Raw genomic sequence first — 16493 nt, 5'->3', positions numbered from 1 at the left:
CGAGCTGGGAAATGCCAAATGGCAGGGCTGTTATCTGGTACAGAAAGACAAAACTTTCAATAATCAATCCCATTCTAAAGCCTCAAACAGGCAGGGAGTGGAATTTGAGCCCTAAGGTGACATTGCATGGCTGACAAGACGGGTCGCTAGACAGCAGGAGGTGGGCCAACTCAGTGGGGAGAACAATGCTCTTGACCAAATGGATCCGCCAGGCAGATCCCTGGCTGAGCCACCAAGGTGGGTCAGGGGCTGTACAGACGATGGAATAACGCCAGAGGCATTCTCAGCCAAGTTTCATCTAGCGTGTGTACACAGCTTCAGAGCCTCTAATGCAGGTTTATTACTGGGTATCTTTCAGGCATTAAGAATCTAACATTCTTTTTCAAAGAATTTACATTTATAATAGTCTTAGGTTGTATCTTTTATAGTAGCTAGCTTCCAAAATCCTAGCGAAGAATAAGGATTAAAACATTTTGCAAAATAAATTTAAAAATGGCTACTCGTAGCTTCTATTGTAGGGAGGTGTAAATCTTGAAGTCCTTAGCAGTCTCTTTAAATTATGAGGTATAATCCTGCTCTGCAATGTTCACTGCCCACAGATTTTTTGAAGTTTTCCACTGCTGGTCAAAAAAATAAATAAATCTAGTCTAATTTATACATTACCTGTTCTATGTCACCCATCAAGCAATGCCCATCCTTCTTCCGGTTCTTACTCTTCTATTTGCGCCTCACACACCGCCGTCACAAGTGCTAAAAGCCGGCAGCGTGTGAGGGGCAAATAGAAGTGGAAGACTGCTGGGCACCGTGCGGTGGGCAACACAGGACAGGTAATGTATAAATGCCGGGGGAGGGGAGGCATTTGGGGGGGGCGGGGATATGTGGTTAATGGCAAGGTGGCAGACGCAGCAAATTCCCAAGAGATTTCATGCTGAAACTGATCGGGGTGCAGCCTGCGGTGTATGGGCTGAGACAGATCTCTCTCTAATTCGATTTGATCAGGGAGAGCAGTGGCAGATTTAGACTACTATAAGGTAACAAACAGAGATCGTGGATGTAAGAATTTCCATTCTTGCTTACCTGATCAATCCCAACAACTGAAGTCAAGAGACCAAGTTTTGTTGACTACAGATCTGATTTAAAGCAAGTCTGAAGCGAAAATTAAAAAAAAAAAAACAGATACACCCCCCCCCCCCCCCTTTGGAGGTCTTTGGGACCCAGAAAGCTCTAAAAAGACAGTCCGCTCCGTACTGCGCATGCACAAGCATGCTGTCTCACACACTCGCGCATGCGCAGTAAGGAGCCACCCATCTACAGGAGCGCTCAGGCACCCGAACACTTCCAAAGCCTCCCGCGGCGGGAGTTTTAAACCGAGGATCCAGCGATTTAACTCTGGTACCGTGAGGAGCCGGGGAAGGCTCTATAGGACCAGAGCCTTCCCTCTCCTTAGGCGAGTATCTGTTTTTTGTTTTTATTTTCGTAACAGATTTACTTTAACAACTAAGATCATCAAAAAATAACTGCTGCTTGAAATTTCATCAAGAATCATTTTTACATTTTCAACATGCACAAGCATTTTGTTTTTAGGTGAAAAAATAAAAATTATACCTGTGGACATGAAAAAAGGTATCCGAAACTTCCCACTCAAGACTCGGGCTCGTAGGTTTTGCAATGTGCTTCCATCAAAGGGAAGTGCACCACAGACCAAGACATACAAGACCACTCCCAAGCTCTAATTGTCAGAGGGGAAAAAAAAAAAAAGAAAGGTTATCTGCAAAACTGTAAAGGCTTACAAAAAGTTATGTACCTGTCAAAAAAACAAAAGCAAAAAAAACACAAAACAGGTGGGTTCTGACAGGACAAACTGTTCATCAGCCATTAAAAGACAAACTTCAATAAAGTTTCAAATTAAAGCTCCGTACACAAGCTAGACCACGGTTATCAGAAAACGAGCGATACCCGATAAGTGATGAGCAAATTACGTTGGCGCACATTTGCATTCAGTGATGGCACAATCACAGTCTCCTGGTCAGACCGGAACCAGAACCGCAAAAATTAGGAGCAGTAAGAGTGAGATTTGCAACACGCAAGTTTTTTTTCAATGGATTGTTTGCTATTGTGCGGTACAAACTATTTCACCAGATTATCAGCTGAACCCTTTGGCCAGGACGGATCAATCTACATGGACAATCATCGCTGTCTTTTACAGTCGTAGGAACGTTCGTAAAACTTTTTTTGGCTGACCAGTCATTCCTCGTTCGGTGTCTGAAGACCATGGTTTACCCATGTGTGTACAGAGCGTTAAAAGTTAATTTTTTTCTCAAGATAACAAAAGTTGCCACTTACATAACTTTACAATAAGCTTTTAGGATAATACCAGAAGAATTCAGGTGGGGGTAGGACAGCGCTGCCCCTTGTACTGCCTCTACTTTTAATTCTCAACATACTAACATTGGGTAGTGGACATGCACAAGTGGCGCCAAATGTAAAGGTGCCTAACAGTACAATCTCCGGGTCTGTGTGATAATTGCAATCGGTTGGAAATGATCATTTGGGCACATGAACTGGAACCAAATTGGTAGCCAATCCAATCACATCAATAGAATTGATTTGAAAAATGGATCAACAGAACGATCAATACGTTAATTGCTCATTGTCAATATGCACCATTAAATCTGCACCAATCTGATTGGTCAGAGGGTTGATCACTAAGATAATTGTACGGTTAATGGGCACCTTTAGTCTATTGGAGCTAAGACCAGCAGAATAAAAAACATCCAACAGTCCTAGCTCAAAATGCTGCTGGTGTGATAAAGAGAACACAGTGGTACACAAATACTGTAGATATGGAAAAGGAGAGCTATGGACAGCAAAAGCTTTGTACAGGAAAGTGCTGAACAAGTCAGTACTAGCCCAGAGCAAAGCCCGGGGCTTTTTTTTATTTCAATGTTAGAGACTCTGAAGTGAGTCTCAATCCACTTTTTTAACTTATAGCAATGTTAAGAACTATAAGCCCTGCTAAACCGTCGCTACCTCGCGGCAAAACAAAGGGTTTATACCCCCCAAATCCCCTCTCCTAACTCCGGGGAGCTCTTCCTGATGAGGCAGAGCTTATGGCTGTATCTCTGCCTCATCAGCGCGTCAATCCCCCTGATCGCCTCCTCTCCCCGCCCCTCTCAATCTTCTTTCACAGAGAGGGGCGGGGGAGAGGCGGAGATCCGCACGGCGATTGACGTGCATGGAGGCAGAGCCACAGCTGAAAGCTCTGCCTCCCGGGGCAGCAAAATCCACGACCAAGAAAGTTGTAAATTTTGCAGGGGGGATTTGGGGGATATAAACCCCTCGCTTTGCCGCGGGATAGCGGCTGTTTAGCAGGGCTTATAGTGCTTAACATGGCTACAAGTTAAAGAAGTGAATTTAGACTCGCTTCAGAGTCTCTTTAAACAAAAAAAGGTTGCCAAAATCAACTTTTGTTATTTTGTGAAAAAGGTATAATCTGTGAAAATTCCAAAACCAACGTCAGACCAATCCCCACTTTTTTTTTTTCAATCTCATTTCCGAATACAAAGACCTCATAGGAGTGACTTTTTGTTCCCTTTTTAAAGGATACAGGAGTTGAATGAAAAACAAAAGGTACGCTATGTTAATGAGCGTATGGGGAGGTGGGCAGACTTTTACCGCACCTACCGCCCATGTGACCTTGTGACCGCACTTCCCACTTGTCTCCTGTGTGCACAAGCAAGGAGGGTGGTAACACGGCACAGACATGAACTACTGCACATGTGCAGCAAGTATGGCCAGGTCAAAGGACGCTGACCTGAAAATGGAGGCTTTTACCACTGAACGCAGGGTGATTCTGGCACAGGAAGTGCGGTAAGAGTCTGCCCACCTCTCCATACACTAATATAGTCTGTTAATTTCTCATTCAGCTCTGATATCCCTTAAAGTAAACCAGAGAGGTAATAAAATAAGTTTTATGCATACTTGGGGCTTCCTTCAGTTCGCTCTGCACTGATCGCCATCTTCCTCCGCCTCCTTGCTTGCTCGGTAGAAGAGCCATTAGCTTGGCAAGTTGGGGCCAGCCGGCGCAGTTTGCATGAGCGCTCCCCCGTCTCGCTCCCGCATCTGGGAGCGTTCTGCGCCTGGGCAGCAGTACTGCGCAGGCACAGAGCGCGCACACGCGGCCAGGCTGCGCATGCACAGTACGCATCGACTGGCCAAGCTAATGGGGCCTCTACCAAGCAAGCGAGGAGGGGGAAGGAAGATGTTGTGGGAGGGATCAGTGCGGAGGGTGGTGGAGGAAGCTCCAGGTAAGTATAAAACGTATTTTATAACGTCTCAGGTTTCCTTTAACCTCGCTGGCGTTATTTCTGGATTAAGGGTCTAAAAGCCATGTAATTATTTCACAAGCCTTTAGTCCCTAAAAACAAAGCAAAAAAAAAAAAAAACCATAGAGAGATCTGCAGCAGCTCCTGCATATAACTCACTCAGGCACGGGATTACCGCTCTGAGCTGCAGATTTCCATCCCGAGCCGCTAAGGAGGTTAAAGAAAGCTTTCAAAGCAGGTTACAAGGCAGGGTGAAAAATATTCAGGCTGGGGGTACACTTGACAGATTTCTATGTGAGTATTTCTGCACACATTTCTGTACACCATGGCTCATACGTAGCTAACTTTTTCTTCTGAGTTTTCTCTTCGGTGATATTTTCCCAACTTTTAGACTCAAGACGGCAATAAAAAAAATCAGACAGAGGATCTAAACCTTCTCTAATCTATATCTTAAGCCCCATCTACATGATTCAATTTTTTGAGCGATTGGATTAGGATTCCATTTACGTTCTGATTAAATCCGACATGTCTGATCGTGATTCGATTTGCCATTGCAAAACAATGGCAAATCGAATTGAATCGAATCCCGATCGGACATGTCGGATTTATTCAGATCGTAAATAGAATTGTAATCCAATCGCACAAAGAATCGTATCGTGTAGATGGGGCTTTAAAACAGATCTTAAATAATTTAACTTTGCGGTGGGAATCGCCGCAGTAAAAATTTGCATGCGAATTTCGCATGCGGTTGTATGCGAATTTTCATGCAAATTTGCATACGATTTCACATGGATGACTATGTATGCGAATTTAACTATGGCAGTGCCTGTGTGCTTTTCCATTGATTCCATACGAAACCGTATGCGAATTCGCATGAAAATCCGCATACCAATGCCGCATGTGAAATTCCCTATTAAATACATTGTATGCGATTCACATAGCGATATGCGAATTCTGATGGCTCTGTCGTGCAGATTTTTTCTGCACAGAAAAACGCAAAGGAATCCTGACATGTGGAAACAGTCCCACCCACTTGTATTGGCTATGCGAATTCGCATGCGGCAAACGCATGCGAATTCGCGATAGTGGAAACGGGCCCTAAATCCTCCAAAACTGCAGTCATATGAACACTGTGGAACAGATCTTCTCCTGGCAGAAGACTGAAGGCGAGAAATGGTATTTCAGGATTTGGGATGGTTAATGAGATGCATGGTGTTCCGAGGTGATGCAGGATTAGGCAAAAGTTGTATGTGAATATATGCAGCTTGAACATGGGGACCTGTCAACTTCCAGCCCGGAAAAATGTGTCTGGTCCATTTTCAAGATGCATTTGTTTGCATACAAAATTTGTATAATCCTGCATCAATACAGATTATTTGCATCTCATTGACCATCCCTACTTGGGAATACTTTAAAAAAAACACTAACCATTGCTGCAGTCAATACATAGTGGGTACTGCTTTTAAAGTTCCTCCTGTCACCAAATGAAATTCAGAATGCCGCCTATGGTCAGAGATAAAAATGTGAGTGGTGGAGTAATGGTGTATAACTGGAAGGGGTTTGCTTGGGAGTTAGCAGCCATTTGTAGCTTGTTGTAGCTCAGTGACTATACAAGCACTACTCACCCAAATGTCCACCTTGGGTCCTTCATACTCCTTTCCTTCAAATAGTTCTGGAGCTGCATAAGGTGGACTTCCGCACCAAGTTTTTAACAGCTGCCCTGGAGTAAAACGATTACTGAACCCAAAATCTGGAGGAGAATAAATAACAGGGGGTTACAAACAGTAATTAAATGAACAAAAACAAGCAGAGAATAACTGACATCTTATTTTATTAGATTATTGGTTTATGGACACTTCTGCATATTAAGACAGCTGTGCATTTGCACATGATGGTGCACTTCTGACAAATCTCTACGATACAGCAGGTCAGTTGGTGGCAACTCTTCTTACGCCACTAGGTAGTGCATATACAGGATCTTCTCAAAAAATTAGCATATTGTGATAAAGTTCATTATTTTCTGTAATGTACTGATAAACATTAGACTTTCATATATTTTAGATTCAAATACACACAACTGAAGTAGTTCAAGCATTTTATTGTTTTAATATTGATGATTTTGGCATACAGCTCATGAAAACACAAAATTCCTATCTCAAAAAATTAGCATATTTCATCCGACCAATAAAAGAAAAGTGTTTTTAAAACAAAAAAAGTAAACCTTCAAATTATCTTCAGTTATGCACTCAGTACTTGGTCGGGAATCCTTTTGCAGAAATGACTGCTTCAATGCGGCGTGGCATGGAGGCAATCAGCCTGTGGCACTGCTCAGGTGTTATGGAGGCCCAGGATGCTTCGATAGCGGCCTTAAGCTCATCCAGAGTGTTGGGTCTTGCGTCTCTCAACTTTCCCTTCACAATATCCCACAGATTCTCTATGGGGTTCAGGTCAAGAGAGTTGGCAGGCCAATTGAGCACAGTAATACCATGGTCAGTAAACCATTTACCAGTGGTTTTGGCACTGTGAGCAGGTGCTCACAAGCACTTATATCTGGCCTACAAATCTTTGCACAAGTCCTGCCAGTCCAACGATCTTCTCCTAAACATCACACTCATCTCGCACTCCCATGCATGACTAAAGAACTTGACTAGAGCCACCCCCTGTGGAAATATTCCACTGCCCATCAGGCTTGCCCCCTTATTTTAGCACCTTCAAACAAAACTTACCTGTTCAAGAAGGCCTACTCCACCTGACCGCTGCCCTGACTCTCCCTGCCAAGCCTCTTAATGCAGCCCCCTTCCTATCGGGTCACCACCTTTTATCGTGTCACCTCCCCCTCCCTTTAGATTGCAAGTCTTTGGCAGGGCCCTCCTTCCTTGAGTATCCTACCGTATTTATTGCCTAGAGCTGTGTAATATGTTGGCACTATATAAATCAAATAATTAAATAATATTTTTCAAAAGGGACATTTACACCCGTCTTGGGAATTAACATTAACAATAAGACATCTGCCAAGAGCGAGAAAGTCATTGCATTCAAACGTCAATGACATGTAAATTACAAGCAGCTTGAAACTGGACCAATCCGAATAACTTTCTGTAAATTTTTATTGATCCAAGTTGAAGCTGCATAACATTTACATTAAATTTGAATGCAAGAGAAAATATTTTCCGCTCATTGATTATCCCTAATAGTGACACACAAATGTTGTACTGATCAATGCAGTGTAAGACCATAAAGGCTGTCAATATACACCTCTAATTCCCTACAGTCAATCAATGAACTTGTTTAGAAGTTCATAGATTAGGAATGCTGAAAACAGATCAAGTTAGCCGGAATAATAAACCTCTCAATGGCCAATTTAAGTAATGGCCATTCAAAATTATGAAAATAGAATGAGGGGGGCTAAACTTTTTTTAATGGACTCAAAAACATTGTAAATCTAAAGGTGCCCATACATCTAGTGATGCATGTCGACCAAGAGACAGATCCCTCTCTAAGCTGATTAGAGAGAGTTCTGTTGGCTGCCCATACACTGCAGGCTGAATCCCGAAAACTATGGTCATGAAATCTCTTGGGAATTGGCCCGGTAACACTGCATCCACCGCTTCACACTTTGGGTTGATGTTTTTATCAAATCAAACCTCTAACAGACTTAAATATATTTTGTGTATGGACCTTGAGGTGGAGATCACAAAATATCTGCAGAGACTGCTGGGAGTTATAATAGGGGAACTGCACAGATAAATCCATATTCATCCCGCATGATTCCATAACCTGTGCAGCAAACAATACGCAACAGCTTATTTTGAAAAGTGAATTTAGGGTAAATTCAGTTTCTCGATGAGAACTAAAGCCTACCTTCATCAACATGTCTGAATTGAGATAAAGTGAAAGTCAACATGATGGAAACAAAAACATCAAGAGTTCACAACGCAGAAGTAAGCAAATGGTGCAAAACATGGTGCAACCTCAAACTTCACAACATAAAGTACTGTGCAAAATGCCACCCCTTGCAGTAGTATCAAATCTTTCATGTACACTTGCACACAGTTGAATCCATTCAAGTGTCCGTTTGTCCGCCTGCCTGCTGTCTGGAAAAGGGTACTTTTTTCCCTATGTATGAACCTAGCCCTAAAGCCCAGCTAAACTCAACTGCTGAAGATTATTCTTTGTGAATACAACTATAATAGAGAGTAGGCAGAGAGACCTCCATAAGTATGCAGAGATTCTGGGTGGCAGTGCTTTTGGGCTTTAAAGGAAACAAAGCACCACTTTTTTCCCCGTGGTTTTTAATAGCTACAGGAGCTGCCACTTTCCCCCCTCCCCTTCCAGCTGCCCATATTTATCCAGGAGAAGGTGTGAAGATAGCATCTGAGATTTTTCTAAACTCTTTGAAGTAAGGTGTCTGATGATCCTTGAGACGTATCTGAAGCTCAATTGGAGTCCAACTGTGGTAAATTCAGTTGATCGGACAGGATTTGGAAAGGCAAACACCTGTCTATATAAGGTCTCACCATTGACAGTTCATGTCAGAGCACAAACCAAGCATGAAGTCAAAGGAATTGTCTGTAGAGCTCAGAGACAGGATTGTCTCAAAGCACAAATCTGTTGAAGGTTACAGAAAAAATTCTGCAGCTTTGAAGGTACCAATAATCACAGTGGCCTCAATCTTGCATAAATGGAAGAAGTTCAAAACCACCAGGACTCTTCCTAGAGCTGACCGGCCATCTAAACTGAGTGACCGGGGAAGAAGGGCCTTAGACAAGAAGGTGACCAAGAACCTGATCTTCACTCTGTCAGCACTCCAGAGGACTTGTGTGGAAAGAGGAGACGCTTCCAGAAGGACAACCATCTCTGCAGTAATCGACCAATCAGATCTGTATGGTGGAGTGACCAGACGGAAGCCATTCCTAGTAAAAAGTACATAGCAGCCCCCCTGGAGTTTGTCTAAAGGCACCTGAAGAACTCTCAGAGATTAAGAAACAAAATTCTTGGTCTGATAAGACAAAAACACTTTGGTGTGAATGCTAGGCATCATGATTGGAGGAAATCAGGCACCACTTATCACCAGGCCAATACAATCCCTATGGCAGCATGATGCTGTGGGGATTTTTTTTTTGTGTCAGGAACTGGGAGACTAGACAGGACAAAGGGAAATATCCCTACAGCAATGTACACAGACATACTGGATGAATACCAGACCAGAGTGCTCTTGAACTCATACTGGGGCAACTGCTCATCTTTCAGCAGGACAACGACCCTAAGCACACAGCCAAGATATCAAAGGAGTGGCTTCAGCAAGAGCCCAGACTTGGATCCAATTGCAATTCACTGAAAAGAACTTGTTGCAAAGAGGAATGTGCGAAACTGCCCGAGGATAGGTTTGCCAAGTTTGTGGCATCATATTCAAAAAGTAATTGCTGCCAAAGGTACATTGACAAAGTATTGAGCAAATGCTGTGAATACTTATGTACATGTGATTTCTCAGTTTCATTTTCAATAAAATTTGAAAAAAACCTCAAGTACACTTTTTTTCACGTTGTCATTATGGGGTGTTGTGTGTAGAGTTTTGATGAAAAAAAAAAAACATTTTGGAATAAGGCTGTAACATAAAATGTGGAAAAAGTGATGCGCTATTAATACTTTTTCCAGATGCACTTCATTTATGGACATGTAAACCTCAACAGGTTTGCCTTCCGCCTTTTCAAATTTATTAGGACAATGTTTCTAAGATTGGAGGGAATGGTTTAGAACACTTCTACAAGGCTGGGGGCCCTTGTAGATCATAAGTTCGCCCTGCAAAACTGCCTGAATATACTGACCGCTTTCTGTAATCAGCACGAGTTTGCAGCGCTCTCCCCTGGATCACAATGTACCACAGTAAGGCCTTGTTCACATTATGAATCGCCCATCGCTATCACAAGTGCTTTTGTGTGCAGTTTTTTTTTAAGTGATTCTGGGGTTTTCTTAGCGTTGGGCGATTTTGTGTAAGTGCTTTTGATGAGCGATTGAGATTTTAACTTCCTGACGACAATCAGGAAGTGAACTCTGACCCGGAAAAGAATAAATACTATGGGCCTGATTTACAAAGCGGTGCAAACTGTTTAGCACGTGTGTGCTAAACAGTTAGCACGTAAAGTGCATTTCGTGGCAATCGCGCGAATCGTGGCACTTTGCGCGTGCAAAAGTCCGCAAAATGCACTTCACGTGCTAACTGTTTAGCACACCCGTGCTAAGCAGTTTGCACCGCTTTGTGAATCAGGCCCTATGTTTTTATTCTTAAAAGTGCTCGGGAAAGCGCTTTTTCAAGCGCTTAGGGATTTTCCTTATACCTTCCATTATAGCCCAACCACTCAGAAAATGGTACAGGCAGCGCTTTGGTCATCGGAAAGCAATCGAAACGTTCAGATGTGAACACTCTCATAGGGAATCATTGCACAAACGCTTTTAGGGAGATTTTCAAAATCGCCAGCACTTAAAATAAACCCGAAAAGGAAGGTTAGGGATTTAGCCGTGTACACCCACAGCAAAAACTGCTCTCTCTGCAGGTGTGTACATATCTGTAAACGTAGCAGATAATTCACTTGTCTGTCAGCAATACTCACAACTGTCCGTTATCATCCAAGCAATGCTTTAACATCCTGGCCTAGTCTGCTTGGTTGTTCACTTTCAGGGAACCAGAGCTGAGAGGTAAATGTAGGACATGTTTATTAGCTTTTCAATAATGCACACTACCTGGCAGTCCTGCTGATCCTCTGCCACTAATACTTTAAGCCATAGACCCTGAACAAGCATGCAGATCAGATGTCTATGACAAATCTGACAAGATTAGCTGCATGCTTGTTTCAGGTGTGTGATTCAGACCCTACTGGCCAGAAAGATCAGCAGGACTGCCAGGCAACTGGTATTGTTAAAAAGTAAACCTGTGGTGAACGGGATATGGAGACTGCCATATTTATTTCCTTTTACACAATACCAGTTTCCTGGCAGCCCTGCTGATCTATGTGGCTGCAATAGTGGCTGAATTACATCAGAAACAAGCATGCAGCTAATCTTGTCAGATTTGTCATAGACCTCTGATCTGCATGCTTGTTCAGGGTCTATGGCTTAAAGTATTAGAGGCAAAGGATCAGCAGGACAGTCAGGCAACTGGTATTGCTTAAAGAGAATCTGTATTGTTAAAATCGCACAAAAGTAAACATACCAGTGCGTTAGGGGACATCTCCTATTACCCTCTGACACAATTTCGCCACTCCTCGCCACATTAAAAGTGGTTAAAAACAGTTTTAAAAAGTTTGTTTATAAACAAACAAAATGGCCACCAAAACAGGAAGTAGGTTGATGTACAGTATGTCCACACATAGAAAATACATCCATACACAAGCAGGCTGTATACAGCCTTCCTTTTGAATCTCAAGAGATCATATGTGTGTTTCTTTCCCCCTGTTCTCATGCACTGAAGTTTCAGGCTGCTTGTTTCTTCCTGCAAACAGCTTTGCCCTTGTCTGTAATTCTTCAGTATGTGAAAGCCCAGCCAGCTCAGAGGACGATTTATCCAGCTTGTAAAAGATAAGAGAGAAGAGAGAAGCTGCTCTAATCCTAAATAACACACAGGCAGTGTGCAGAGAGGGGCCTGGAAGGGGGAGTTCATCACAGAACCACAACACTGAAGAACTTGGCAGCCTTCCAGACACAGGCTGACAAGTCTGACAGGGGAAAGATACATTGATTTATTACAGAGACAGTGATAGTATAAAGTGCTGCAGTGAGCCAGAACACATTAGAATAGCTTTTTGAACTTGTAGGATGATAAAAAACAGGATGCAATTTTTGTTATGGAGTCTCTTTAAAAGGAAATAAGACAGCCTCCACATCACTCGCCCCTAGAGTTCACTTGAAAAAAAATAAATGGCAGCTCCCATAGGTCTCATGTCAAGTTCATTTTAATCTCCAGCTCCTGAGAAGCTTAGTAGACCAGGCTCAGACTCCAGAAGAGCATGAAAGCCGCCTACTGAGTAAATTACCTCTATTTGAAGTTCTAACTTATTGTGTTTTGTTAGTCACCCAGCTAACACGATTGTTTACATAGGTCCTTCCCCTAGCCTGCTGCAGAAGAATTAGTGAAGTACAGATGCTCTATGGACAAACACTGCATAGCTGTCATTTTAGAGGGTAAGCGTTACAAAAAGAAAAAAATTACCACAGCGAGTGGTTTACACTGGACTGATTTTTTTTAATTGACATTAGTTCTACTTTTAGTATCGGATACAAGAAAATAAAAAAGCAACACAAATGTACATGACAACTCTCACACTGGGGGCTTCCACAGAACCTGATAAAAAAAAATTTAAAACAAGCAAGATACACTGAGCAGTTTTGACAGTAAATCACCCTTTCCCATCCTACTCATCAGATGACTGCACTGAGCGACTGCCAAAGCAAACAGCAGATGGAAGGATCTAAGCAATTCCAGAGCCGCTCTTGGACACAGGATTCCCAGGAACATTTCTTGCCTTCATACCTCAAACTCCCCCCATCACATAAAAATATAAAAAAAAGCATATATTTTCCAGTGCTGTCGTAATCAAACAACGCAAGCTGATACTATTCTTACATGAATGTAACAAATGACTGCAAAGAAACCTTCAGTGTTTTGAACTTTTTGTGTATTTATGTTCCCGATATTTTTTATTTCTACTACAGCGCTATGGAAGATGTTGGTGCTGTATAAATAAAAAATAACAGTGATAACCATCGCTGCTAAAGATACAAGCTAAGCTAAAAGTCATTCTCTGGTGGGGGTAGTTAAAATAAAATGTAACAAGACATCACTAGTTGATCAGACCACACCCACTTTACCCTGCTTTATTATCAATCTCCACAAGAGTGCTCATACATATTTTACCTGCCAGCACAACCCTAACCAGTAACCACTACCAATAAGACAATCAAAAGGGCTTTCATCTTCAATAGATTTTCATCAGATTTACAATTTTAATGTAATATAAGATCGAATCTATTAAAAATATACAGTGTATGGCCAACAGGGCTGTGAAGTTGGGTTCAAGGAGTCGGAGCAATTTTAGGTACCTGGAGTCGGAGTTGGAGGTTTCATAAACTGAGGAGTCGGAGTTGGATGATTTTTGTACAGACGTCACAACCCTGGAAGTGATAGCTTATCAGCAGAAGATCCAGAAGATGCTTCTGATTAACCCTCCTGGCGGTTTATAAAAAATCCGGCAGGGGGCAGCAAAGTCTTTTTTTTTATTTTTTCATGTAGCGAGACAAAGTCTCGCTACATGATAGCCGCTGCTCAGCGGCATCCCTCCGGCGATCGGAGATCAGGAGATCCCGTTCAAAGAACGGGATCTCCTAGAGGGCTTCCCCCGTCGCCATGGCGACGGGCGGCATGACGTCACCGACGTCGTGACGTCATTGGGAGACCCGATCTACCCCTCAGCGCTGCCTGGCACTGATTAGCTAGGCAGCGCACGGGGTCTAGGGGGCCTCACGGCGCAGAGAGCGCCGCGTAATCAGTGCAGAGCGGCGGCGATCAGAGGGCAGACGCAGCTAGCAAAGTGCTAGCTGCGTGCTGCAAAAAAAAAAAAAATTATCAAAAATCGGCCCAGCTGGGCCTGAGAAATCCCCCTGCGCGGCATAGCCCGTGCTCAGCACGGGCTTACCGCCAGGGAGGTTAAACCATATAGGGTCTAAAACCACGGATTGGAAATTCCGCTATGGAAGTCAAATAATAAACACATAAATGCCACACAAAGTGCACCCTTTAAAGGACCACCATCGCGAAAAAAGTAGGCAGTTAAAATCTTAAAAGAAACAGGATTTGGGCCAGTCCATCTCTTCATGGGGGATTCTCAAGGTTTTCTTTGTTTTCAACAGCATTTCCTGAACAGCAATTGCAAAGTCTAAGGCCCCATTTACACTTAACCAGTTAGTACGCTTTTTTTTCCTTCTCCATAGCAGTGCATTGTGAAAAAGATTTCAGTTAAAACGCGTTAAAGGACCACTATCGCAAAATGTTTAGTTTTTAAGCATCCCCATATTAGTTACATCAATAATACAGAAGCTTTAGAGTGTAATTTTTTTTTTGTAGCATGTACCTTTAAATATTGGTATATCACTATATCCTGTAGCGTCAGCCACTGCACTAAATGCTGACGAACTTCTGTAACTATAAATGCAGAATAGGGGAAGCCTTGTCAGGTAAACCAACTAACAGATGGTTTAGACCTCCTCCCCCCTCCCCCCCCGCTCTCTGTAACTGCTAAACCTGTGACAACTCGCGCTGTAATCTCTTTTCCTCCAGCGCAGTCACTTCAAAAGGCCCCCACACTCTCCACCCTACAGGCATTTGTAGAGACAGCTGTCTCCCCGCATACACGGCTGCCTAATGAGCCGCTCTCCCCCACTATACAGTCGCCGTTGCCCTGCTTCTGCTGTCATGGCTGCGCAATGAGCCACTCTCCCTGTCAGGGCAATCGTCACTGCATTTGCGGCCATTGCCCTAACAGGGAGAGTTGGATCTGAAAGGATGTACAGAGGCGCCAATAGGGTAAAAAGGACTAAAAGTAGGCGGTGGTGGACCATCTTAATCCTGAGTGGGGACAGGTCTAATCTCCCCACCTACCTATACAGTGGTCACCTTTGTGGTGACCCAGATTTGTAAGTATAATACTTATAGTAGTACAGAATGCGCCCACCCACTCAGCTATCCTAAAATTGGTTAATAAGTGTGTCCACAATAAGTTCAGAGTCTTCGCTATCATCAATCCACAGACCAGTCTATTCATATATATGCAGACAGCGCTCCTCTTCTTATATCACAACCTGCAAGATGAAAACCTGTACATAGTGCATTACTGTTACACTGTTAACTGACACCCCAGTGATTTATGGTGCTCCACACGTGCTCCACACTTAGTGTAATAGTCGCCACAACCCCTTCAGAAATGCAGGCTCACCAGATGTAATCCACCTCACTTTTCAGGTGGGTCTCTCACATGAATCAATAAGCCAACGAACTAGCAGCTTCAAATCTTCAAAAGGGTTTAATCCAGATTCCTCTTAAAATCACAATAAAACAACAAGGCCAACATATCGTAAAACCGTAAAGCATTAGCAGCCAATGCCCTGCGCTAAATTGCACTCACGTCATATGGATGGGTTATACGCATATCAGGCTCATGTGAGCCTTGCGGTGTCACCTCCAATGCGGTTTCGGCGTCCCGTCTCCGCTGCGGCGCTTCCGCTCGTATGTAGCTTGTAGCCGGCTCGCGTTCCCCAGTATGCTCCCAGTGACGTCAGGCGCTCCAAGCTCCGCCTTACGCGTTTCGTCCGTCAAGGACTCATCAGAGTAAGTATAATACTTACTTTTCATGTTTCATCCCATTATCCAGTACATACTACACTATATTGGGCTCTCGGTTTTTCTGCTCTGACAGGGAGAGTGGCTCATTGCGCAGCCATGACAGCAGAAGATGGGCAACGGCGATCGTATGGTGGGGGAGAGCGGCTCATTAGGCAGCCGTGTATGCGGGGAGACAGCTGTCTCTACAAATGCCTGCAGGGTGGAGAGTGCGGGGGGCCTTTTGAAGTTACCGCGCTGGAAGAACACAGAGATTACAGCGCAAGTTGTCACAGGTTTAGCAATTACAGAGAGCGGGGCGGGAGACGGGGGGAAGGTCTAAACCATCTGTTATTTGGTTTACCTGACAAGGCTTCCCCTGTGACGCTGTGCGGTTCCCGAGAAAACTGCTTATGCGTCAGGGAAGCGATAAACGCAAGTTTCTTTGCAAACCAACCAAAATGACATTTGTTGTTTTAAAATCACTTTTTTTCCTCTCCTTCCTGGCTCTACTAGCAAGCCCTGGCAGTTTTGTGTGAAATTTGTCACCTAGCATTTCTGGGAAGTTATACAGCCCATCCATCACAGATAAGGCTGACATATATCCCAAGTTTCTGGGAGAATGGTGTCTCTAGCTTTCCCACCTCCACACAGAGCTAGCAAATGCACAGATATCAGTTTCTCTCTGGAAGCAGCTGACCTACTGTGACCTCAGGAATCCCAATATCCATATTTCCTTCACATTTTCTTCATAATTCATGGCATAGCAAATCTCTATGCCCATCAAATCTGCACAAGTTGTA

The 16493-nt window shown here is 43.4% G+C and overlaps 1 protein-coding gene across 2 annotated transcripts in view; it reads right to left on the bottom strand.

Moving 5' to 3' along the window:
• The window catches only part of SIK3 (SIK family kinase 3), a 251466-nt gene that overhangs the window by 89818 nt on the left and 145155 nt on the right, over window positions 1–16493 (bottom strand). For both annotated transcript variants that reach the window (XM_068240911.1, XM_068240912.1), the window contains exons 5-6: window positions 5951–6075; window positions 1606–1729 (exon numbers count right to left, since the gene is read on the bottom strand). In XM_068240911.1, the coding sequence (XP_068097012.1) occupies window positions 1606–1729; window positions 5951–6075 (249 nt within the window). The remainder of the gene's footprint in view (window positions 1–1605; window positions 1730–5950; window positions 6076–16493) is intronic.

Source organism: Hyperolius riggenbachi, chromosome 6 (assembly GCF_040937935.1).
Source record: "Hyperolius riggenbachi isolate aHypRig1 chromosome 6, aHypRig1.pri, whole genome shotgun sequence".
NCBI classification, from domain to species: Eukaryota; Metazoa; Chordata; class Amphibia; order Anura; family Hyperoliidae; genus Hyperolius; species Hyperolius riggenbachi.
The sequence above is the reverse complement of the archived record's forward strand: the minus strand, read 5'-3'. Positions and strand labels throughout refer to the sequence as shown.